This window comes from Hetaerina americana, unplaced genomic scaffold (assembly GCF_022747635.1).
Source record: "Hetaerina americana unplaced genomic scaffold, ioHetAmer1.1.p SCAF_4, whole genome shotgun sequence".
NCBI lineage: Eukaryota > Metazoa > Arthropoda > Insecta > Odonata > Calopterygidae > Hetaerina > Hetaerina americana.
Genome location: NW_027286985.1, coordinates 69,917,717 through 69,944,561, shown reverse-complemented (window position 1 = coordinate 69,944,561; position 26,845 = coordinate 69,917,717). Strand labels below are relative to the sequence as shown.

The window sequence follows — 26,845 nt, the reverse complement described above, 5'->3', positions numbered from 1 at the left end:
TTCAATCAGGATGGAAAAGATCAATTCACTTTCCAGTCAATGTTTGCAGAACAATGTATTTTTAAAAATATCACTCATCAAATTAGATATTTTTTGCCATCTTTGTAATCATATTTACAATAGTGGAACCATCTTGTTATCAGGGTGAATTTTTTTAGGGTATAATAGGGATATGAGAAATATAAAATCAACCTGGTACATCAGAAACAGATATTTTTAAAATATACAATTATAATAACATGTATGCTGGCAGATATATAATTTAATTTCTATTGGAATCGTTCACTGAACTGCTATATTTGACAGTATTATAGCAAGCTATGTTCTTTAATTTCCATTGGCATATTTGATAATTTTTGCTTACTATTTGTCATTGCATGGGTATTTTTATAAATTTCCACGAGAGTCTTCTTTGTGCTTCTGCTTTTAGTGGCATTAGGTAACTAGTTGGAAAAATAACTGCTATATTTTTAAAATTTTCCATTGACAATTAAATGTAATCCTATCTTTAATGGATATAGCTAATTATTTGAACCTATCTTTTATAATACTTGTAAAGTCTTTCTACAGCATCGTACACCAATATTTAGCAAACATACACCAACTAATGAAGAAACTGCAGAATAAGTTGGCACAAGAGTGATTTTCTTATAATGATAGGAAAATGTAGGTATCCAAGTAAGAATTATAGCTCTGTGTAGCTCATTGTCTTGCCCTAGGCACCAATCCTTAAACAAAAACTAGAGATGATACTGACACCAAGGTATGGAGGGTTTTACCTATAGGTTTTGTGCACTTGACCATAAAATACATATGGATGAAATTTTGATTTTCATTTTGACACATACAGTGAATCAAGCATGACATTGAGCAACAACTTAGGGTGTAATATGTAGGCCTTTCTAATATTGGTCTATTTTAAACATGAATCTTAAGGCAATATACTGGACCTTGTGGACTACTCGTTATATTGAGCTTCTTGTCATATGCTGTACTCAACACCCTGAGATTCCCATAATATGCTATTCTCAATGCATCAGCATTCTACTGTACAGTGTCTGTCTCAAAAATAAGTAGTAATGTGTGATTGTCTTTTTGGACTCATAAGGCATGATAGTTTATACCTCAGGGACAGGGAGTGAACAGTAAGTTCTATGTGGATTTCCTTAAAAGGTTGCGGAAAAGACTGCAATGCCTCGGGAAGGATATCTTTACCAACTGGAGGATGTGATATGTATTTGTATGATTCCTTCCTCATGACAAAGTAACTGGCCAAGCATAAGATGGCAATGCTGCCCCAGCTAACCTACAGCCCCGATGTGACCCCACCGAACTTCTTTTTGTTCCCAAGAATAAAAAGGAGTTAGAAAGGTAACCATTTCGGAATGCTAGATAATGCCGAAGACACCATGACATGGTGCCTGAACGAGGTTTCAATGAAGCATACTGTGACAAGTAGAGGCACTGAGATTTATGAGTCGATGCACAAGGGTGCTATTTTGAAGAATTTCGGTAATTTGTACTTTGATATGCAATACATATTTTTCCTGGATTTAGTCTACTTATTTTTGGGACAAATCCTATTGATATAAGAAAGTCATGGTCTCATAAATATTGAATTATTATATTTATTACTGACCCCTAATATGGGCTTAAATAGGTATATTACAACCATTCTTGAGCACATATAAACAGAAGCTCATCCTTTATCTTTACTTCCCACTAGATGCTATTGGCTTGACCCAAATCACTGAGATTGCTGAAAAACTCACCTCTAGCCATAACATTAAACTCAGGGGCATATTGACCTCTGAGAACTTTGAGAAGTACCAAGTGAAAAACTTGAACTCACTTGAAATACTCTGTTGCAGCTGATGTGAACACTGTTTCATTGGCAGGAGTGACTCCATCCCCCATGGGGAAGCCATTCTCATCTGTCATAGAATAAGGTGAATCTGGATCAAAAACCGTGACTGGAGACAAGGGGGAGAGGCTGGATGTCCTGGAGGAATTGGAATCCATGCTTTCGTTCATGAACTCTTGGTTTTTTCTCACGTCCAACTGTAAATGGAAAATAGGAGATATCTTCAAATGAAATAGCAAAGTTTTAAGAGTATTTGCAGAACTGACCATCACACGTGGTTAACTGCTAACCCTCAATTGCAGTACATAGATACATAGCTGCATATCCATAAATTTATTTCTACATGTGGCATGATTGAGACTATTAGGAGCAGAGAGTGTTCTCCAGAATGTATAATTAATAACTTACACTTATTGTAAAAATTAATACCCACAAATGCAGCTTTTAATGTGGGCAATTAAAATTGAAATGTAATGCAACAAAATGTCAACCTGGTTCCCTAAATTTATAGTTTAAATATGTCCTCAAGCATCTGAAAATTTTATTCTACATAGATCATTTCTTTTTTACACAGATATCTTTTAAATAATTAATTCAACAATTAAATTTATCCTTACATCTAAGTTAAAAGTGGGGCTTTTTAAAGTCCTTTTAATAGTTGAGAAAAAACAACCTAAATAATCTCAGTTTCATGTAAAAACATTCAAATTGCCTTAAAATATCCGAGACTGAGAAATACATTAGATGTATTTTTTATTTGTTAAATTCTTCCAGTTAGTACCCTGGCTTATCTAGAATCAAACATTTTTATCTACTAATACTTCCAACATTACATACTCTCCACATTACCTTTGCCCATAAATTTAATAATAAAACTCAATTTTAGTGCCAATATTGAAATATAATTATGAAAAACAGAGAGTAAATATATGCTAAATTGTAGAAATACATATTCGCATTAGAATAACCAATATGCTTATTAATAATAATGATCCAAATTCAAATAAAATGATAGAATAATTTCAAAATAGTGCAAAAGCACTTGGATAGGTATTTATATTAGTAGTACTGAAATACATCCATAAGCATAATTATGTAGTGTCTTGTACCAAATACATATTCCAACGAGTTCAATAATTCCGATGATTAAAAAATGTCCGCATATTACTTAGAATCTTTTCAGTTTTGGCATTAAATATATTATTATTATTCATTCCTTGGATTCCTTTGATTATGATTTATTCCTCGGATAGTGGATTGACAGGTATCCTCAGCTGCACAAAACCAGTTGACGAGGAAGTTAAGAAAGGTTGCATAACTATCAAGGATATAATTATAAATTTGGATTCGTGAGTAGAATTGATTTTAGCAAATAGAATTGCGCGTAAAATTGATTAATTATAGTAGAATTGGTAACTTGAATTACGGTTGGGCAGAATTCGATTTTTTTCGGGATCGAATTTTCCCTATGCGCAAGAGTTGCCAATTGATCTCAACACCGTCTACTATGCTAAATGCTGTCGAAATCAGTTAATATTTAACACTGCCGCCTTGTTCCCGAAGCTTCAATATTTTGAGACTTTCAGGCGATATTTACCATGAATTTGCTCATTGAGAACGGCATATTTCAAACACCGGAGAATCCACTACGCTAAAAGATGCATTGAGTCTGCTCTACTATGTGGAAATAATTGTTGGCGATACAATTTCTTCTTGCCTGTTTTCCTGACGTGAAAAATATTTAGGATGTGCCAACCACGTCGTATATTACGACATATGGCTATTGCTAAATATTAATAACTGGGTCAAAAAGCGGCCAAAAACACCGTTTACTCAATTTTAATACTCTTGCAAAGGTTTAACCCATCCTTTCGCGTCCAATACCATCCAATAGCGAGGTTCATTCAATATAACCGTAAGCGCTTGATTTTCTAAACATATTAGGTAATTTTCCAGAAGTTTTGGAGTTATCCGCCCCATTTAATACCAAAAAGTCGCAATAGCAGTGTTCGAGGGACCCAATGAATGCCATAGTTAATAGCAGCTCTTATTCAATTTACTCACTAATCCTCTAAGAATTCACCATGATTTCCACTTGTCACCGATCCTTATACCCTTCCTTAGGTACGCGCCCTTATTAATTTTTTATTAAATTAATACGTTCATATTGTGGCTCAAAATAAAATTTTGGTCTAATGGGTCCGTTTATAACAAAAGATTTTACTGGACTATCTTTTATTTCATAGCCATAAATGTCTTTGGGCAAACACGTGCATTGTGCATCAGATGAACTTCCTTCTCCACATACTCTCCGAGTATGGCAAGGGAACAGCGCGACCTCAAGTGCTTTCTAACACTCCCGTCGAACATTCAACATTTTTGCAGTAATGTCTGTAATCAATCTAAGGCAATCTAATCCATTGTGCATTTGATTAGTTTTTGAGTTCACTACCCAATGTTCTAATGTGATAATGGTATAAATTTTACTAGTGGGGGAATGATATGTTTAGAAATAGCGGTTTGAGGATCAGTTCATTGATTTATTTAATCCTATGAAATAATGGCTCTTACGGGATTCTCTCCAATCGATACAATAATTCCATAATAAACTAAATACACCTAAAAAGCGACTGAATTTCGTTGCAACATATCAAAAGCGGTGTTCCATAAGCTTCGATTTGCTAATCCCAGGGAAACTGTTTTATTCCAGGTGAATAACAACAGAAAAACGCTTTTACATCCGTGGAACTCGAGGAGAGACCCTTAAGAACAACTTATGCGCTAGCCCTGCTCTTTGTGAATATTTACGGACCGATGTGGTTCCAATATAAGTTTGGAACAAAATCCACGGAAGGCCTCAAGTATTGTGGAGATAAAATGGCCAGAGCAGCGTCTCAAACCTAATTGAAATAGCGGATTAATAAAGTGATTCAAAGAAATGCTTATTACTCGCACGCGAAAAATATTTTTTAGCAATGCCAACGAATGAAAAAAATTATTTGATCAATTTGCTTGTGGAAATTGCCAAATTGAATTTTGAAGGAATGAGAGCATAAAAAAGAAAAGATTTGCGGTGTCAATATTTTAGCAAAAGGTTGACGATTTTACAATATTATTTAACTGGGATTGTGGATACATCAATAGTCTACATCTTATACAAACATTACAGCAGAAATTTGCAAGTTCAGCGGGATTTGAGAAAATGTTTGAAGTTGCACAACCTATCAATGAATAACTTCCGACAACCGTGAGGTACAAGTTGTGAGAATTGGTCTGAGATCAATTTGGGGCAATTGATGAGATTGGAATAAGGAGAAGTATCATGAATATGTGCCCTCGTCCCACAGACTAGATCAGAGACCATTTATGTTTATTCCTTCTTTTATTCTCTATTTTAACCTTTTATTCATCTTAGCTTTTAACCTCTATTTCAAACCCACTTTTCACTTAAAGGACCATTTCTTTGAAACTTCACATGAGCGTCCTTTAGGAAGATAGCACTTTAAATTAATCTTTCCATGACATTGTGACAACTTACACTAAAAGGTTAGTCTTTGTCAAATTGACAGAGACTTCATATCATTTTTTACCACGGTCGATGCTTAGATGGTTTCTGCATCTTTTGGAAGGGGGTAATTTTTTTGAATTATCTATTTTCGTTCCTGGATATCTTATGTAATGATGTACGAATACAATGGAGTAGAGTTTAAAATGCCACAAATAAAACTTTTAGCTTACACTTAAAGTTTCACATGAAAGGAGAGCGATTTTGTCACTTTCACCAATAATATAGTATGCAACAGGGAGTGCTTGCTATCATAAATCGTTAGTCGTACGTAACGTCCAAATCAAAATGGAATATTTTTCCCGCCAGGTATAGAGTAGCTTGTGAATCTGTAATTTCAAGTAAATATCGGGCCACTAGCAAAAAATACCAAAGAAAATAAATAAAATATAACAGGTAACCAGTCTTAAATAAAACGAAATTCAAGGGAGGATGTATGTAGAATCTAAAACACCTGAAATGGTGTTGTATATTTACAAATGGTCGTCCGGAAAATTTATTAAATTGACTTCGGATATTAACGGGTTTTTATTATCAAAAATTGATGCATTTTTTAAACTTTATGTGGCTTCAGACTTACTGGCCGGCAGAGATTGGTGTTCCATGGGTTGTCACAAGTGGTCCACGGCAGCATGCTGGTGAAGGAGGCGAAGAAGTACCTCAGGGACCAAGCGATGATCACGTTGTAGTAGAAATCCACATAGAATGCTATGAGAACCACTGCGTAACCGATTCCTGTTGGAGGAAATGATTAAAAATATGTCAACTGTATGATAATTACATCTGGACAAAGCTTGCAAGAGTGGTTATGGAAGAGTTATTGGGGCTTTTGAGTATAATACCGCATCTCCCTCATTCTTATTCAGGAATTCGGTAGGAAATCTAAAAGAAAAATACCGTAAAGTTACCACCCTCGGTAGAGATGCCTGTTGCGTCAAGAGAGATTTTCCCAGGTGAAGTTCGCGGCGTGGGCAAGAGGGAAGAGTTTTCTTTTGGGCAGGACTCGGCACGACAAAATCAACACCGGGAAGTGGTGGTCCGATGAAAGGTGCCAACGGTACAATCGGTAAGGAACGAGCATCGTTCATCATCCCTTTTAAACGAAAGAGGCAGCCTCTCCGATGCTTCATCTAGCTAAAACTCGGAAGGTACAAGGTAATTTTGTGCAACAGAGAAATACGAGTGGAGAAGTAAATGCAATTTATTTTTTGACCCGAGTAGAGACAAAATTCGTATATAGAGCTAAGAATAATCAATCGAAACAAAATTTGACAAATCATATTTACAAACATTACTGGAACGCTTGACTGTTGAGTCGATGATTCAAAAACGTACGGCCAACAATATTCTAAAGCATTTTTCATCTACATCTACTTTGTACCACGCAAACCACCACCATAGTGATCGGCAGGGGGTGATTACACTCCAGGAATGCAACATCAGTTCAAGTTTTGCTTAAATTTTGATTGCAAATAAAAATGCAAAATATTTCAAATAATGTATCTATTGTGAACTACAGATACATGCACTAAAATAATAAAGCGCAAAATATTTATCGACTCATGAGTGACGAACTGCTAGTAACAAGAAGGATAATACAATAAGGGTTAGGTAAAACAATGTCTACAATATAGGTTACTTAGAATAAAAATAACTTTTGTCCCCTTCGCTCGGTCATCTCCAATCATTACGATCATTTATTATTCGAGGGAAAAATGACATCTTACGATATCGCAAATCAGTTGGTTCTACATTTGAACTCTGTAATCTTATTTTCATGATCTCTCCAACCGTAGTAAAATGGTGCAAATAATACATTTTCAACATCATTGCTAAAGAGACATACTTCCAATTCATGCAAGATAATTAATCTGTAAGTTATCCTTCACTTCGTGAATGTTACCCAACCTAGATCCTCTCTGCTGTACAAGGTTTAATTCAACAATAAAACCGACTTCATAATGATACCATTTACTAGAAGCACATTCTAAATGAGGCCTATTAGTGAAAGATAACATCACTCTTTAACACTCTCGTCACATTTCCCCGACACTCCTCTAATAAATCCCTATTGATTGCTCACATTTTACCAATGGATGAAAGTCTACAGATTTTTTCTTATACCAAAATATCATATTATTAAATTCATCAAAGTATATTTTCATATTCAGAAATGCTTAACTCCGTAGAAGTCCATTACATTGTACAATAGTATTCAGGGCCCATCCAATAGCTATCCTCTACGAGAGACTTGACTATAAAAATAAAAGAGAATGATTCATTATGATAAAGTCGCGCCAACTGCACACGATGCTGAAAGCAAAAGTCGAATACTGACCCATTGAAAAAAACTTCACAACGAGGGGAGAACTTGAGAGATTTAAACTAGCCAATTCTCTGGAGGGGACTGACCATGAGCTCAGTCACGAGATGGGGTGATTGTTTGGAATAACCTCACTTGACGCGCTTACCCTTTCATAAAAATCCTCGAATGCTCCGGACCACCCCATGATTCCGTTCGTCCGACTACCATTCCTTCATATTTAAGTCCGATTACGAACAAATCCAAACCGCCTAACTGGCTTCATGCCTTTACTTCACAGAAGTTTGAAAAAAAATCGTATCTTCGTCCAGCTTTCGTCCAGAGGGGGTTGGGTGGGGACGGAGAGAGATGAGAGAAGGGATGCGAGAGATACATACGTCTAGAGGGAACGTCCTCTGGACGTATGTATCTCTCACATCCCTTCCATGACGCGGAATAGGAAAAAGAGACAATTTCCCACGGGAGGAATCCCTTTCGTTAAGCAGTTTAATGGAGCCGTTTAAAGCCGTCGAGAGACTAGCATTGAGAGAGAGGTCCCGGGAGGAGGGTAATAGCGCCCGGAGGAACGCAGTAGGGCCACAGCTGCCAGTCCACCCTCCCACACCGACACTTCTGAGGACTGTCGAAGGAAAGGAAAGCGATTTCCTTCTCTCTCTCTTCAAGTCGGTCCGATTCCACCTCTTCATATCCCACCCTTCTTCCCAAACCCTATTTCTCCTTCCCCTCACCACTCACTCGCTCCGACCTATCTCACCTCCTTTTAGACCCCACTTAACCCTTAAACTCAACACCCCTGCCCTTTCCTAAACCACTCTTCACGACGGATTTCTTATTCTTTTTTCTCCTCCACTTCCTTCCTTTTCTCGTCCCTCCTCGCGGACTAACTCCCGTCCCTTCCCTCCCCTCCAGTGGACCGTGGAAAAAGCTCCTTTTCTTCCCTCCCTAGTTCTTAAAAAGCACTCTACTCCCTCATCCTCCTTCCCCCCCTCACCTTGAGTTGCCTACGACCTTTCCCCTACGCACCCTTGACACCCTCTCGCATCCTCCCTGCCTAGACTAAGAAAGAGAGAGAGATAATAGATTGCCTTTCACGGGGTGGTAATGTGCCCGTAAAAAATATGTAAAACGTGGAAGAGTGGTGGAGATTCGATCGTAGTCATGAGAAACTCCAGAATTAATAAATTAAAACATATTTTCGCGATCGTGCAAACATAATAACAAATCCGTTTGACAGTTGTTTCTGAAATCTTACATTACCGCTTTCAGCATCTCATTGTCTCCTTGTATCTCCTGCACATACTTTTCCAGTCTTTTTGGAATTTCTCCTAATAGCCGTCTCTCCCCCATACCATGGCTGAACTTTATCGTTGGTTTCCTTTTCGTCTATTTTTTCTCACCATTCTCCTTTACACCCACTTTTCGAAAGCCTCCAATATACGCTTCTCCTCTTATCTCGACGACCAAGTTTACGAGCCATGCAAAAAGACCCTCCATATAAGAAGTTTTCACAAGTCTTTCCTTTGAGTATTTATTTAAGGTCCCTGCCATCAACTACAGCCTATTTTTAAACTCCTTCATACCAATCGCAATTCATCTTAGGTCTACGATGTCCCTACTACTATGTGCCTACTCTCCCCAAAACACCTCTCAAATAGGCGAGCTGTTCTTCCTGTTCTAGTTTATTCCCCTCAGCATTGATGTTTATCCAAGCATTTATTTTTCTTGAGAAACTCCTCCGATTCTCATTTCCTTCAATTTCTTCCTTCTTATTACTTATTTCGTTCATTTATGATCTTCCTATTTCCTATGATTTCTTCTTTATTTCTCATGTCTCCCTAACCATTTTTTCTGCATGTATAGAAAATAACATACGGATATCCCTGACTTGCTCCCGTGCCTGGCATTGCCCATTCCGATTCTTCATTCTCTTTATCCTCACCTCTGCAGTATAAAACACGCCCAGGTTCATGATAAGTTGCCAATCCCTCCGATATACTCCTATCTTCTTCAATACGTTCAATAATTGTGCCCCAGTTTACTTTGTAGAACATCTTCTTAAAATTCACGACTTTTAAAAATACATCCTGGTTGTAGTTTAATGTTGCCTTCTCCTAGGAACCTCATTATTGCTATGACATCAAACGTGCCCATTCCCTTTCTATATACAAACTAATTTTCTCTTAAATACTCTTCTTCATGCATGTTTTTTTACAAGTATACATCGGAGCTTCTACGAGTGCATTTATTCGGTATACCCTCGATGAGGCCACTTTTTCGAAAAATTTATTCTGAGCTCAAGTGGGAGTTAAAAGGACTTTTTCGACGCTCGCAATTCGCTAATGACTGCACACCCCTCGGCATATTTATCAAACAAATGGCCTTTCCTTGCACACTTCAGTCCATAATTACTGATTACTTCTCAACGGCTCCCGTACTTTTCCTTATTTTTCCCTTAAACGTAAGTAACTTTGCGACCACTCACCCGTCTTTTAACCGGTGCTCATTTTTCAGAATACGCCCACTGTCCCGTCGAGCTGCACTTCGCATTATTAGTCGGCCTTGCCGAGAGAGGGCACGCGGCATACATTGAAGTCCGCGAACTATGGAGTCTCTTGCCGGGAACGCCTCCACCACCTTCCGTCACCGCAAGCTAATGGCTTTGAGGGATCCGACGGAGTGATTTTTTTAAGTGCTTTCTCCGGAAGTATTCTTTTCGAGTACTCTCATCAATCTTGCGTAATGCACACTTGAGGCGAGAGGTTGATTATTTCATTCCCGGTGTAAGTGATATGCTCGTGCCCATATCACTTCGAACCATTAGAATCACGCCAAGAGGATTTTGAAGTTCGGCCGGTCAGTAGGAAGGGTCAATTTAACATTAATTTCGAACTTACATACGTCTCAAAGCAGAAAAGGTTGTATTTTATAGCCATCGCAAATATTTCCCTTTTTTCAGCACCAATTTCGGAGCATTGTCCATCCAACAATAAAAAAATTAGTACCATCCTGTCCAAATTTAGACAATTATCTACATCTCTAAAATTATCCCACAAGCCGCCGCCAGGGCGTGTGGCGGAGGTTGGTAGGACTCTAGCCGTAAATGAAGAGTTCATGCATGAGTTGGAATAAATATTAACTAATACACAAAAACCCTCTGACACATGCATGAATATTTGATCTATACAATAGTCGACTAATTCGCTAAATGTTTGTCTTTAAGTAATTTTGTTCAGGTGCCTGGGATCGATTTTGTTATGGTTGAGTAGCATACCAGGAAAGAACGAGTACTTTTACCTGTCGGTGATATCTCTCTTAATTTATCTCGGTGGGCGATTCTATCAATTTTATTTGGTGCCAAAATATTTCCCCCGGGGTTGCAAAACACAGGGGTCCTGTACCTTTCTAAAGTCGCAGTCACCTCCTGGTCTCTTCGCAAATCACTTAAATCACGCTTAATTTCGTAGAAATCTTTAACGAATCTGATTGATTTCCTTTGAACCTGTGAAAGTCCGCTTCCGTCTTCAGGATGTCTTACATCAACCAATACTCTCCGATTTCTCCTGAGTTCATATCTTGAGTGGACCTTTTAAGGTGTGGCCCGATTCGTCAATAATAGTTGAATTTATTTGTCTATTAAGCTGGCTGAGGAAAATACTATTTCTCGTGAACAAAGTTGTCTCTATATAGAGATAAGAAAAAAATGGATGCATCATGCCATCGTCTTACGTCAAGTTTTTTATTCCCGGACATTATACAACGCTGTTATTGATATAAATGTCACCGGATGTGATCTACTCTTAATTCAGTCGTGAAGTATCGTTCTAGCTGACTAATATTCAAGCATTCCGTTTGATTCTTCTCCTTGTAGCTAAAAGTGTCGAAACACTGAATTTTTCTTATTCCTTTGTTCATTCCTCTCTCTTTTCGATCGAAATTCCTTTGGCGACTGCTCGTGCCAACCGAAACGAACCTCACTCCCGTGTGCGCCCGCCATTATGCCAATGTCCAGCAAGGCAATGAGGAATGATGGGCGAGTGCATTTTCATTTATTCGAGGTTACACCGATGTTGATCAAGACCGACCTAAATATCATCTGCCATTGAATTCCCGGCTGCTTTAAGATTTATTACTCCTATCTGCTGCCAAAATGTCCCCGCAGGGAACCGGTATGCCCATTCAAAACGCTTCTCTCCGAGCTAATAAGCGTGTCTCGACGATGCTGAGTCATTAGAGCTTGCCATTAGTCTCTTATTTGATAAAAGTGTATGCAATAAAATAGTCGAATATTTTTACCGGGAGTAGTTTTTCCTTAGGTATTTAAAATTATGTAGTTAAAACGTAGTACTACTTCGATTTGTGTTTTTGGAAAGCATAATGGCTAACTTCCTCTTGAGAATTTTAATACGGTTTTACAGAGCCCGTAACATCCCGTTATGTTCAGCCACTCGTGTACCCACTATCTGGACGTGTCTTACACTCATTAAAGAATCGTATTTGTCATATAGGTCAGGTACGAGCCTATCGGTGAATTCAGATAACAATTTTTCCGCGAAAACAGTTGCTCGGGCCAGTTGCGAAGTGCGTGATGTGATTCGATTTTTCTGCGATCATCAGTGGCCTAAATTCCTCAGGAGTCGTGCCTATTTTATGGACCTACAGTATTGAGTGCAGTTAAGGTTAGATTATCATGTCGAGACTTCAGGAATCAGCGCACAAATGTTCTTGATGAAGAGAGGAGTGGCAGGCCCAGTACCGATGAAATCGTTCAACAAGTGGACAAAGAACTACAATCTGATTGCCGAATAATGATTAGTGCTCTGGTTGATAAATTTACTCTTGTTGGGCGAATTATCAATTGCACGTTTGTCACGGAAAAGCTCGAATATCACAAATGCTTATTAACCAACAAAAGAGCAAAGAATGTTGAGTGGACGAGCGTTTTTGCACCGCTATCAACAAGTAGGAGCTTGCATCTAGCGGATATGTCCTCTTTTCGCACTTAAAACAGTGGCTTGGTACACGACAGTTTGAAGGCGACGAGGGACTCAAGACCACAGTTGCCAACTGGTTCATTTCCCAAGAACTTCTATACTGAAGAATCAAAGGAGCTGGTGCAGCGTCTAGAAAAGTGCTTAGAAGTGAACGGCGATCATATAGGAAAGTAAAGTAGGTTGGTATACTAAACTAAAACCGTCAATAAAAACGCTTCTAATGAATATATTTTTTATGGTCAAATGGATCTAACTTAATAAACAGCCCTCGTAATTTCCTTTCTGTGGGTTTCTGAGATTTGAGTGGGTCAGGGTGCAGTGCACTATTCATTTGTTTCCGTTTCCGAAATACGTAAAAACAAAGGAAAATGTTGAAAATGATAAGGGCTCAAAATATATATCGACAAAAATATATCTCCCCTAAAAATTTCATTCCGAAGACAGTTATACCGGCGAGACATGGTATGGTAGGTCCGAAACGAAAGCATCTTGCAAAAAATTAACAAAAAACAGTTTTTAAAACGTTACTATTGCTCTTTACAGCAATCGCATGCAGTTTGAAGACGCCATTTCTGTCATTTTGCGGAAAACAAGAAAATAAATTCTCTCTCTCTGCACCGTTCTATTCAATTGTCTTGTCCTTTTTATGTTGTAAGTGTTAAAAGCTAAGAAGTCTTCGGGAAAATACCCTATACATTTTTCAAAACTTATTTTTACATAAGTGGTCTGCTGACAATTTTTCACGTTGAAATAAAATAAATTGATTTTTATGATATGGGCAGAGAAAAATGGTTTTGAGCCTTTATTTTAATACGGGTAGTTATTTTGTTTTCGATTATATTTGCTCGTAAAATTCATCGTCGCGGAATTGAACTCATAAATCACTTAAGCAGAGCAGGTAAGGTCTATTTCTCCTGAAAATGAAGAAGGTTCCCAGACAGAAGGGAGGGAGGATTGTATATTAGTTGAAATTCGTCTGAAATGAGATCGTATTTTTAAATAGCTGCACGTCACCTGACAGTTGACGGCACGATCCAATGGCCTCGCTGGAATGGTGGGGAAGGAGGAAAGGGGGGGGTGAAGGAAATTCATTTACGAGGAGCGAAACGGGGAGGAAATTTAATGTAGGCCGACTCATCCAAAGTTAGCAGCAAGAAAAGGTTTCCATTTCGGGCCTAATTGGGAATAAATGAAGTTTCGATACTCAATAAAATTTATGATGCCTTCATTGTAAAGATTGATTTTCTATAGCAAGACTAAAGAGTAGACTTTGATTTCAAAATACGTATATGTGCACGCGAAGTTTTCCCACCATGACATGGCTAACGCCGGGTCATATTTTAAAGGCCGTGCTCAAAGATTATTGTCTTGTCACCGGCTTAACTGATATTTATTATTCGCTTTCAGATCTTCCCGGCGATACGAAGCAACTAAATGTGGTTCATAAAATTCCTTACCGGTTGACTTGAAAACATGATCAGGTCTGAAAGCCGCTTACAGAGACATTCACTCAACTATCTATGAGGAGCCTTACAGCCTTAAATACCGATATTTTCTTATGTGGTTCATCCCAATCAAAAATTAAATTGTGCTTTGCACTTAAGTATTTTCTCCGAGTAAAGTGCACCGGGTAGAAAGCCAGGTAGTAACCAGAAAGTCAGGTGTGCCGACCTGAAGAAAGAAACTTGAAGAACACGAAAATTTCATAAATTTACTCGGGGAAGTAATCAACATTTTTAAATTAAAAAACTCAATACGTGAAATTTTACAAGAAGTAAAAACAGTGAAAATCGGAGCGTGAAAGCACGTGGTCCCAATATCCCAATATGAGGGCCCCTTATCATCGATTGTATTCATTCAATTTTTTTATTTTTAAAACAAGAATGACATGAAAAATGAACATCAGCACACTCCACAGTATTCACGAGTCCAATGTTAACATTTGGAGCATTATTACATCTGCTCCTTTTAATCTTCAAAAGAGAGGTTGTTGGGATGAGATAGAAAGTAGACTACGGTGAAAACCATGTAGGTAAAGTAAAACTAAGTGCTTGGGAGGAAGGTAGAAACATTGGAGAAAAACGAAGAAAGATCTGGATGGGACGTGTAGGAAATGATATGGAGTTGCTTGGAGTAAACAAAGGAAAGGCCATAGAGAGAAGGAAACCGAAGGAGATCATCCGAAGAGCCGACCCCAAGTGAAATTGGAATGACTCCAGAAGGAAGAAGAATGCAAAAGATCCTTCACTACAATACATGCACGAAAATCAAAGCAAAACCTACGATAGCCTCCGAATGAACCAGCTGATTGGGAGATTCAATTAATAGGAGTGACTTGAAATGGTACTTCAAAGGAATGCCACCGATCCACGGAATTAATTGTTTTTGCAAAATTGCCTGCTGTGGGGATTCAGCAAGAATGGAGAGATTCTTCCCTCCATTCTATTAAGTCCACAAAATTTTGATTCCTCGACCCAGTTTCGCTTCCTTTTTATCTTAGTTCCCACATGATATTAGTTGGCCGAGTTACGGCAGAGATGAAATGGAGCTGTGAGGGTGGATGCAAAAAGGCCCTGGTCCATTAATCGGATGATGCTCCATGAATCCACTAATTCAACGATCCAACCGACTGTCTATGTACTGAGGTGGAAGTTCACTCCACACGACACCGAAATAAAAGGTTCGAAATACTATAGAAATAATCCATTATCACCGGGAATTGGAAGAGGACCACAGAGCTGGGAAACTACCTCACCATTCCAATTCCCGCCAAATGAAGTCAGAAGAGGGATCCCCAAAAAAGTTTTAAAAAAGATTGTGAATATCACTTTTATAAATTAACCAAAAGAGAGAATTTCAGTTCAGATTTGCACTACAAGTAGTTCTACCACTCGTAATAAGGCCCCTTACAAACGGATACCAGTAACTTAGTGTTGCGTTACCTTCTGTTTCCGTCACGTAAACGGCTGTAAATCGTGTGCCCGCCGTTTAAGAAGCAATTGGTCACGCGAAGCGTGGCAACAGGTCTCGAAGCAATTTGGTCCACTCTCGCTGTGCGTTAGGATTCAAAGGAAATGTTCGTTTATAGGAGGCACCATTTTCTCTCATGTTTGTGTTCTTTTTACGTAAAAGAATGAGAATATCATTTGTATGAATTCGGATAAAAGCAATATTTACAGAAATAAAATCGAAGAGATATAGAAGACATTTGATTGAATTAATTAAGTAAAATTAATGATGTATCAGAAATTATCAGAGTAGATTTGAAGGACAGGCAACTTATCCGCGACCTGCACATTTCTCAGACAGCTCATCTAGACCTACATTTTACCACGCAAGCCGCCGCAAGAGCGTGTGGCGGGGGTGTTAGGTCACCACTCATAAAAGAGAACGAAACCAATCAGCTCAGGTACGTGAGGCGGTTAGAGTCGGGATGAGTAGTAATTGGCAGGATGATAAGTGATAGGTGATTAAGACAGTTATTCCCACTATGTCCTTTCCTTTTCAATATTAACGCAGAGGTAATAATGGTGAGAGAAGGATGGGGAGTGCTGAAGGCAGGAGTGAAAGTAGGTGAGGAATCCATTAAATCAATTAGATGTAAATCAAGCTTTGATTGGTGTAGCAAATGCAATATAACAGTTGCGATCATTTTCCATTAGGAAATCATTGCTCTAGGTATGATGAAGTTAAAAAATCAAAAAACAAAGGTTATGAGATTTTCGAGGAGGAAGGCTAACTTGAACGTTAAAATTGGAGAGCAAAAACGGGAGGAGGCAGGACATAACAATCTCGGAAGTGTTTTGGACCAAAGAGGTAAAATTAGTAGAGACGTCAGAAGAAGGACAATTGCATGGGGGAAAGAGGCTTTTGCAAGGAGGAAGGATTTTTGATGACAGGGACGTTGAGTTAGATTAATATCTCCGACAGATCCGACTCGTCAAAAATTTGACAAGGAGCGTGGTTTTGTGCACCGTGGAAGCAGGATGATAGGCTAGAATAAGGCTTTGAAATGTGGGTTTGGAGCATGATGGAAAGGGTAAAATGGACGGAAAGAAAAATAGACGAGAAAGTGCTGGGTAGAGTTGGGGAGGAGAGGAGATTGGTGAGAGAAATACAAAAGAGGCAGAAAAGGTGGGTGCAGAGTATTTTAATTGGTGATGGAATGTTGAAGAATATAATAGAGGAGAGAACATTTGGCAAGTAAAGGTAGGAGGAGGTAAAGGATAGGAATGTTGGACGGAGTGAAGGGAGGGAGAATGTACGTGGAATTTGAATGGCCGTGTTTTATCATGCGAGGTTAGAAATGTAGGGGTATAAAGTTTGTGCCCATCCAAAACCTACCTTAAACGGTAGGCAACCAATTAATAATAATACTTTGAAGAAAGAATCAACACCAAGTTTACGGTAATTTATATGAAATGATCTGAAAAATGACAATTAGATCGTGGTTGTATTTCAATTTTTAATGTGCGCTGGCTTTATCCACATTGCCGGAAAACTTTTACCTTTGCTCGGGTCTTCACCTCCCGAACCGCACCGACATCCTCTCGCGTATCTTCGTGGGGAGGCACCAAATCCCAACGCCAAAGGCAAGGTGATAATTAGGATGACAACGATCGCAAAGCAAGGTGTTTAGTGAAAGAAGCCTGACCCTCTTCAACAAATCAGCAAGCCTACCCGAGGTAGGTGGTGAGAGGAACGGAGAAGGGAGGAAAAGAAGCACGTCAGAGATTCATCGGAGGGGAGATCGGGCCCGGAGGAGGGAGCGATTTGTTCTCGCGTGAAGGCACCGGAGCAACGAGGAGGGTCGCGGAGAGGCATCAGGGATAGAAGAGTCCTGAACGGAAATTACTACGGGCAGGTATGCCTGGAGAGAGGCGGGGAGCGTTTTAATGCACCGTTGACGTCGCGGGGAGAACAAGGAGCGTCGGAGCGGGTGGCTGGAAGAGAGGTGCCATGGGGGGAGGGATGGGGTGCCGGGACCGAAGCGCCCCTGCAGACGACGGGGGAGGAAATGAGACAAGAGGGATGCTCCCCTCCGTTTTCTTATCACAAAGGAGCTTTCGTTCCACCGTCGAGAATCCAGCGGGGCACGGTGTTAATGTCCGGCCCGAACTCATCTGCGAAATCGAAATGCCAATTTTTTTCCGATGCACAACATTCAATGGTTCAATCCAGAGGCCAAATGTACATTACTCGATTCACCAATTTAATGGTTGAAAATTTACCATTTCCAAAAATTTTGAGGTTTTATTATAGTGCTTACTTGAGCTTTATTTGAGGATCCTTAAATCGAATGTACTTCCCAGATACGAACTTCCAACATTCGGTTCAGGATCTTACTCGTTTACCTCAGTTCTACCGTGATGCAAACTATTATATAATCTACTTTTATCTCTCTTAAATGGTTACATTGTTTTCGACGAGATTGTTTTACTGCGCTTTCCCAAATGGGCCCTTTCCTGGTCACGATAGAGTTATCTTCGACTTGTCTTGCCACTTTCCCTGACAAGTTTTAAATCTTGTGAGTTCTGACGGTATTTAAAGCTGTTAATTTAATTTTAATTGACATTTCTCCCGAAGTTTTTACCGAAAAGAAAAATGAACTGATTTGCCTAACGTTAAACTGTATATTAATTATTTGAAAAGCCACGCCCCCTTTTTAACTGGTGTTTTCCTATCTTTCCCCGCACGATATCGTGCACGTTTTCGATGGTTTCCGGTTTTTGGACGACCTTCACGCCGGTCATCTTCGAGGGATACGTCAACACGTTTAAATTCAGCTGCCCACTTTTTAACGGTTGATATAGAGGGAGCAGAGTCCCCGTACATTTTCGTCAACTTAGGATGAATATCCTTAGGGGTTAATCCATCCAAAACGAAGAATTTTATGACCGCACGGTATTCAAGTTTTTCCATTTTAACGAAAAACACGAAAGACATCTACTGCAACAATACGTGTAAACAAACTTCTTGAGAGAACAAGTTGAAACCTGTCTTGCAAACTAATGACACGTGCACTCAGGCAGGAGTCATACAATTACGCTGATTGGAACGCCATCTCTGTGTCAAGCCGAGAACTTTTCAGCTTACCATCGTGCATAGAACAATTTAAGGACGTAAAACAGAGGAGCTAAAGGAGGCGAGGGAATCAACACTGAACGGAGAAGAATGGAGGGCTGCAGTGAGCCATTCTTCAGAATGAATTACTGTTGATGATGATGCAAAGCTACATGCGATCACTTATTTTGTATTCTTTGTGCTCACAGAGTCGAGCTTATTACATCACTTTAGAAATGTCAAATATTGATTGAGATTAAAGTACCGCTAGCGGAAATCCTGAAAAGAAATTCACGGGGACGAAGAGGTGAAAAAGACTGAAAAAAAAGAAAACCCTCAGGGCATATAGCCGGAAATTGGGGGAACCCGGTTCCATTTTCCTGGTTCGAGAGAATTCTATTTTCTCCGCCAATTCTTCTTCATCTTCAATCGTAATCGCAGTCGATATCCGAGTTCCTTTAAAAGGGAAGAGGGGACGCAAATGTCAACCTACGTCAACGAGACCTCGAAGTGGGAAAAATAATTTCACTCCATCGGAAAAAAAGAGACGAACCTTTGGTGAAAAGACTGAATGCTGATAGCATCTATATCCATCCAATATCCATTAAGGAGCCGCAAGGGCGCGTGTCAAGAGGCGTTAGCCCAACAGTAATTAGAATAATTTGACATTTTGCGTTTGATAAAATTTTATCATCACTTATTTAGAATAGTTTTATGTGTTTTGTATTTTTACCACCACGAATTGTGTGAAAAGAAAAATATTCTTTTGGTAGGCATGCTAGTTAGTCAATTTACCATAAAATAACCACTATACTTACTATAGATAATTTTAACCACGTTCTCGTATGAATGGCACTTCCATCATTTCAGCGTTATCCATCCTTCCTGAAGTATACCGATTCAATTAATTAATTCATATCAACCCATTTTCCAAATCAGGTACTTCGCTCCGACCGTGTGTCAAAACTGCTTTGAAATGTGGCTCACAGAGGGGAGAATACAGAAGTCTGGGCAATGTTTAAAAATCATAGGTTATAACAATTTTTATGTAATGGTCTTATTTGATTGTTGTCTTATGATTCAGTTTAAAATCTGGATAATTTTAATCTTGTTGAGGACTCTCGATTAGCGAAATAATATTAGCATTCGCCATTAAAAAAGGAATTTTTAAGATGCTAGATCTATGAATATGCATAAGGTGTTCAGACCAATGATTTGAAGATTTATATTAGCGGATCCTTGTTTAGGAAAGAATTAGTGGAAACTCATCGTACAGAAAAACTTATGTGGTGTCAGGTATCATCCGATTTTTTAAGATTCGACACGCAAAACGGGAGCCACGGATTGTATCTCCTCGAGAAAGACGGCATCAAAATAATTCCTTGGGCATTAGATGTCTACAAGAAGACCTGGAGTTTAAACTACCACTTGTCACTAAAGGTAATCAATTCGCTGATCCCATTCTCCCACCTATCACGTACATTATTAAAAATTCGACATCTGAAAGAGTGCGAATGCTTATCTCCTGTTTCTCCTGTTATCTAATTTATATTTGTATTCCTTCTCAGAATGAAACAATTTTATAAAAGTGGAATTTACTTTAAAAATTCCATCTGAAGGCAGTTCCCAGGTTCTATTTTATTGGTTGACCAAGCATTGATTGAATTAGAATCAATGATTGACGTTTCGAATAATATTCCAAGTCGAATTACTTAAGAATCTTCAGTAATTACTAACAAAAACCGTGTATCACTAACAGGGATGCCTCTGTAAAAATTGCAAAGGTATGGTAAAGGTAATTTAAAGGTACCCACAAAACATGGGCAGTACATAATGATACTGAGGATAAAACTAAGTCACTGAAGGTTTTTGAAAATAATTAATAGTTTCGCTCTCTATTTACTCGTATAATGGTTAGGCATCCAAATCGTATTCCAGCATAATACTCGTGGACGGTCCTTTCAGCGAGTCCATTTGCTTGACCCAAAAAGAACTCGTCCAAGGGCCGGAGGGGAGGCGTCTGCCTCCGTCACTGGTCCCGTTATATACACCCCTGGGGTTGCGAGTTAACCCAATCGGAGTAATTCTTTTTAGGTGACTACGGAAGGGAACTGGTGAAAAAGTATACCCCATTAATATGGGCATTGATATGGGCACTTGATACTGGTTCAAATCCACCAAAATTGCAAACCGTTCGCACGTTTAATACCTCGCGGCTCAAGTTACCTCACAGAAATCATTTCGATTGGCTTCCATATAATCAGTACGCGAGAAGTCACTTGGTACAAAGAAGAAAAGTTAGATATTTTGGCATGCATCCACTTCTTTTAATATAATGCTACACTTATTCGAATCAACATTTTCGTATCAAGTTTGACCCGCCTTCTAATTTACGCAAACGAAACTATTTACATTTATTTCAAATCTCTGCCTGCTTTCCGTAAAGCTGAAAGCAATGGCCTTATCAACTATTATTATTTCGTTTAAAAATCATTCTCAAATTTTCTCCTCGCTCTGTAAGAGACGCGAGTTACGACTTGCTATGCAGGAAGAAGTCACTGCGGTATCCATCACTACGCTCGGTAAGGACAAGGTAATAAATAATAAGATACATTTCGGAAAACTGATAGAAGTTGTAGCAAAGACCTTGCCGAGGAAACTTCATTTCAAACTACCGAGCGGTGTCTGTTTCACAAGAAATGGAAACGAATTGATTGATGAGGGATTTATGTTTAGTTATACCTGCAATGTATGATACTCATAGGTATGCATGTTATAAAATGTACATTTTAATAAACTTTCAAAGGCTGTAGCCTGGATCAGTATGAATAACAATTAGGATGCGAATGTCGTCCGACCGCGTTTGGTTTAGTGATAAAATTGGTTATTTCTAAAGTGAATGCTGTTTAAATGTTAGCCATTTTAAGTATCACCAGCAACGAGTATCACTTCCACTCAGAATGACGGAATAAGCTGTGAAATGGATTTCGAAACGCACAGAGCACCTGAGTTATCTTTTGACACTGAGATGAATGGTATGACCCCAAAATTACACATATTGTTAGATTTGACCACAGGGATAAAATACGAGAGATAGATACCATCACAGTCAGGTTCAATTATTCCTTTTTCCCTCGCACGATAAACAATCACAATAAAATGGAACCCATGCACCCAAACATTTTATCTAAAGACCAAATTCTAATGATTTAGCCAAACCTGCAAACTATTGCATTCCACATAAGGGTATATATTTGCACGAGTGCTAACGTTTATGTGTGCACGAGTATCTGCCAAAACCAGCACGGGTTTGGAAAAAGCAGCTCAGAAAGTGGAACAGAATCGGGTCTTTTATACATGATATTGAGAAGAAATAAGAGAGATACAGGAAAATACCGTCACCGACTCATGAGCCTGTTGTTTACTCGCACGATGCACGGTCATAGCAAGCCTGAACTCAAGTACTCGAATCTATTTTCATAAAGACGAGCATTTAATGATTTAATCGGTTTATGCATGATTTTCTCGTATTTGGGCATTTGTTTGTTGAGGTACGAGTTTGTTACATGATCTAATTTACATGTCTGCACTCAAATGCGGGTATGAAATGATATTTATGCGAATGCCCCAACCCCTCCCTAAATGTCCCTGCGGGCGCTTGCGGGTCATTGCGTAGATATCAGTCGTAAGTCAATAAAAAAATTTTTAGAATATCAACGGGATGTAATGAGACCATTCCGATATCACTATGTGAAATTATCTGATATCTCATGATCAAGGATATAATGAGACAAGTAATTAATTATTCACCATTCAAAGTTGCGACTCTTCATTAATGTTCATCAGATATAATAGCAGGATAAATGAACAAAGTAGCTCATAACGTTCTTGACTGCAACCTTTGAGGGTATGTTATTTAATTCTAATTTATTTAAATGATGTAGTTAAGTACAGAGTTGGTACAGAGATTGTCAATTCCCCCAGGCACCCCACTCAACAAACAGTATTGGTCACAGGGGTCCAGTATCTACATGCATACCCTGGTACATCATAAAGCAGAACTTCCGATAGTAATTTATTTTAATTAAAGACCGAAAACCCATAATGGCGCCAAAGTGTGGAGTTGCGGATGAAGTGTCAATGGGGAGGCATAGTGGCCAATATTGGAAAACATGAAAGGTTCTGTGATAAAGAAAGAACCACGGGGCTAACTTCTCCGCCAGAATCTCCCCGCCCGACAAGGCATGAATGCATGCAGGGCTCAGCCAATTCACGAAGAAAAGTGCCTTGGGGATATTTGCAAAGATGAAGAACACCCGACCCTGAATGACTACCTAAATGAGACGATACTGACCGAATGAATTAAATCACAATGATCAATTCATTGAAATTATAAAAATGAGCCCTTGTGAAAATTGGTGCTCCCGGGAAAGTGAAGGGTTTCCCCTCAAGTTCCTCATTCAATAGTTCTGTCGCAAAACCCAGGTCATTATCATAGATGGAGGGCATGCGGCGAGGGACTAAAAAGTCATGGGAAGAAATAACACTAAGTGTCGCATATTTGATATGAACTATGGCTGTCGTTGGGAGGGAACCATTCACGAGAATGCTGAAAAAAAATTAAAAGTTCTCGTAGAGTGAGAAAATAAAACTGTGGGACCCTAATGATCGATAATTACATCCCTTTTTAATTGCTGGCTTCGTAGAACTCTCTGCCACACTCTCATCGGCAGATTTCTGAGTAAGATGTAGAAAAAGATTAATTTAATGCGTACGCGAATGATAAATATTTCAAGATAGCATAACTTAGCAACTTATCTCAAATATTAGAGAAGCTATGCTGGGAATCACTCAGCGAGCGAATGTTAAATTATAGATTAAATCTCTTGCATACATTGGGAGGATGTCTCTTTAGCAGTGATGTTGAAAATATATTATTACTCCCATCGTGCTACAGTAGGACAGACCATGTCACTAAAATTATAGAGATAAAGTGTAGAATAGATAGGTTGAAGTTATTATTTGTTCCACGAACGATGAGGGATCAGAATAACATTGTCCGGCAGCGGTAGGGTCATTATCGTTTCAAAATTAGTCTGTTGTGTATTCACCCCCACCCTAGCGGTGTCTTGCGGGGTACACAAATAGATATATAGATAGATAACCTACCTGAAATACTACCCGTTTTGTGAAGAGTCATTAAAAACCAATAGAAAGCGTCACATGTTATAAGAAAATTCTGAAACTGGAGTGACTGAAAACACAAAAGTTACAAGGATGTCTTAAAACAAAATGGATAATGCTAATAACATGGGTTTGGCGTTGGCAAGGCTAATATTGCCAGTCCAGCAGCTCATACGAGGCAGGCGAGATCAAAACAAGGGATATTGACTGCCGGACAGACATGCATGTAACTTGTACTTCAAAGCATTTTTCCCTCGCTCAGTTTTGACCACAACATGTACAAATATCGTTACTACCGGAAAATAAAACGATACCGAATGCTAATGATGACCGATTACCCTAACAGATGGCGATGTAGTAACACCCCAGTCATGCGCTCTCTTGGGGGCTGGCAGGGAAATAATTCAGGCGTTGAACTGTGGAATGAAAACCTCTGCAGACACGAGCATCCAGAGCTCAGCTGATCTAACTGCGGAGGTACTATTCGTACGATGCTACTTACGAAACTGAAAATACTCTCAAACTAATTCCTGCGTCACTTTGTATTACACATCCACAACTCAATGAAAAGAAGAGAGCTGTGCTGCGGATTCATTTCACCCTCCCAGCAAAAATAGAAGGAAACACTAGTATATTGATATTTATCTTATCATCTTATACTTGTCTTTTTCACGGATATCTCGGATCCCAACATCCACTTCCAAGCGCCCTGTGGGTATTATTAATCCTTTATCACAAAGTGAACGATTCTTGTATAGTTTATCTTGATAACGAACTTCAGAATTTGGATTAAATTGAGTCGTTCTTCAGTATTTGGATTGAGTATGAGAAAGCGATTTAGCTACTTGTCGATATCAGGAAAGAACAGCTAAGTCGCGAAGGGGGAACTTCCGCAAGAGAATTAACGTTACGCTTTTTTGTTTAGTAAATAAACGGAGGGTTTTTGTTTGTGGTTTATTATTTTACGATTGTTCACGTTGAGAAAATAATATATTTTTGTTTAAAATGTGCTAAATCTAAAATAAGGCACATGAAACTGGTGACTCATCTAAGTTTTAATGCTGATTCTGAATTATCTCTAATTCGTTTCACTCCATTAATCTCGATGGTCTTGACACCCTATTACAATCTTTCAGGATATACCAGCATGATAAAAATGATGCCAACAGTAAATTTTAACGCCTTTGCGAAATACATTTATAGGTTTCAGGTACTAAGATTTTTTTTCAAATAAATCTGTAGCAATTTAAAACCAATTGACCACATGGGATACTGAATTCGACGTCGTCGCGAAAAAGAAATAATATTATCTCCATGGTTAATCAGTGAAATTAGACAAAGGGAGAAAAAAAAACGATGAATACAGTTCCGAGCAAAGATCTCTCGCCCTCACGCGCGCGCACACACACACAAGGCTTCTCAAGGCATGTCCCCTTTATGAAAAGGAAATTTTCTTTGCCATCTCCTTTTGACGCTTTTAAGCCACCCCTGCCGATTTTGCGAGATGGTCCCCGTCTCTCAATTCTCACCTCCTTCTACCCTTCCCTTTCCGTTCCCCTCCCTCTGCCCTGGCTCCCTCTTTCTATTCCTCCGCACGCTACATAGGATACCTCCACCTCCACCTCTTCCCAGTCCCTCTTCAGCCCCAAATCCCCTCTCTCTCTTCGGTCAACGAGTGAACTGGCCTCGCCATTTCCGGGACACCCGGGGCCTCTCTCCTCCCCCCCCTTCCTTCACCTCTTCGCCCCCAAGGGGACTTCCGGCTGGAATGGCGAGTGAAGCGAGCGAGGGGAGATGGGTGGGTGGGTGAGCGGGGATGAAAGAAAGGAGGGTGGGTGGAGTCTTGTTCGCGCTACTACATTCCGACAATTCTATTTCCTTCTCCTCGTCGAAGTGAGCACTAGCTGACCGTCGACGGTGCCCTGTCGTTATCCCTCACCTGGAGTGTGAGTTAATAGAAAATATAAAACCTTTTATTAAGTCAAATGCGCAAAAGAAATTCGCCGACGCAAATCTATTTGCAACAATGCACTTCTCATGTTCGCAATGGTTCAATGGGCCTGGGTCGCTCATGCTCTGGCCTTCTCAAACTCCGGAATAGTAAGAAATAATATTGCACAGTGTGACCCATGAAGAACGAGAGTGTACAAAGTGTGTACGCGAGCTTACCCCGGTGTGCTCTTTGCAAGCTGCTGGGTTTCCAAAGATTCACTTTGGTAAAAAAAATTGAGAATGGAAGAGTGTTCCAGTACTCTAATTAAATAATTTAATTTTCTAGCAAAATTAATTCTTCAACGCTACAAAATAAGCATTTAAAAAGCATAAATATCAGGTAAAAGAAGAAAATAACTCTGACTCGACTTAGCGGAGCTGGAGGTTTAGACTAGGGTAACAAAACAATACGTTTCGTTTCCAGTCATAAACTTATTTATTGCACGACCAGGTATCATTAGAGAGTAAGGAAACATGAACATCGAGGATATTACTCTATAATGAAACCTAGTCGTGCAATGAAAAATTTCATACGTGGAAACGCTAAGTATTGCTCGTCTTCTAATATAGTGTAAAGAAATTCGGTTCGTAAATTAAATCATACGTGTTCTGCACAATACCCCATAGTTCGCCGCATTGGCGTGTGTCGTATGTTAGGGCACTCGTCATATAAGAAGAAATACAAGTAGTAGTTCATGTATACATACTGTATGTACTCATTATGGTGCATATACTATTGGATTTCGTCTACATATTACCCCGCTAGCCCCCGCTAAGGTATGTAGCAGGGGGTGTTCCAACACCAGGCATTCAAAATAAAAAATTAAGTTTACCCAAATTTTTAGTTACAATACATATGTAAA

The 26,845-nt window shown here is 39.1% G+C and overlaps 1 protein-coding gene across 3 annotated transcripts in view; it reads right to left on the bottom strand.

Annotated features, from left to right (window-relative positions):
- Nucleotides 1–26,845, bottom strand: part of DAT (Sodium-dependent dopamine transporter) — a 208,858-nt gene that overhangs the window by 12,273 nt on the left and 169,740 nt on the right. For all 3 annotated transcript variants that reach the window (XM_071590854.1, XM_071590852.1, XM_071590853.1), the window contains 2 exons: nt 6,010–6,164; nt 1,853–2,061 (listed from right to left, as the gene is read on the bottom strand). In XM_071590854.1, the coding sequence (XP_071446955.1) occupies nt 1,853–2,061; nt 6,010–6,164 (364 nt within the window). The remainder of the gene's footprint in view (nt 1–1,852; nt 2,062–6,009; nt 6,165–26,845) is intronic.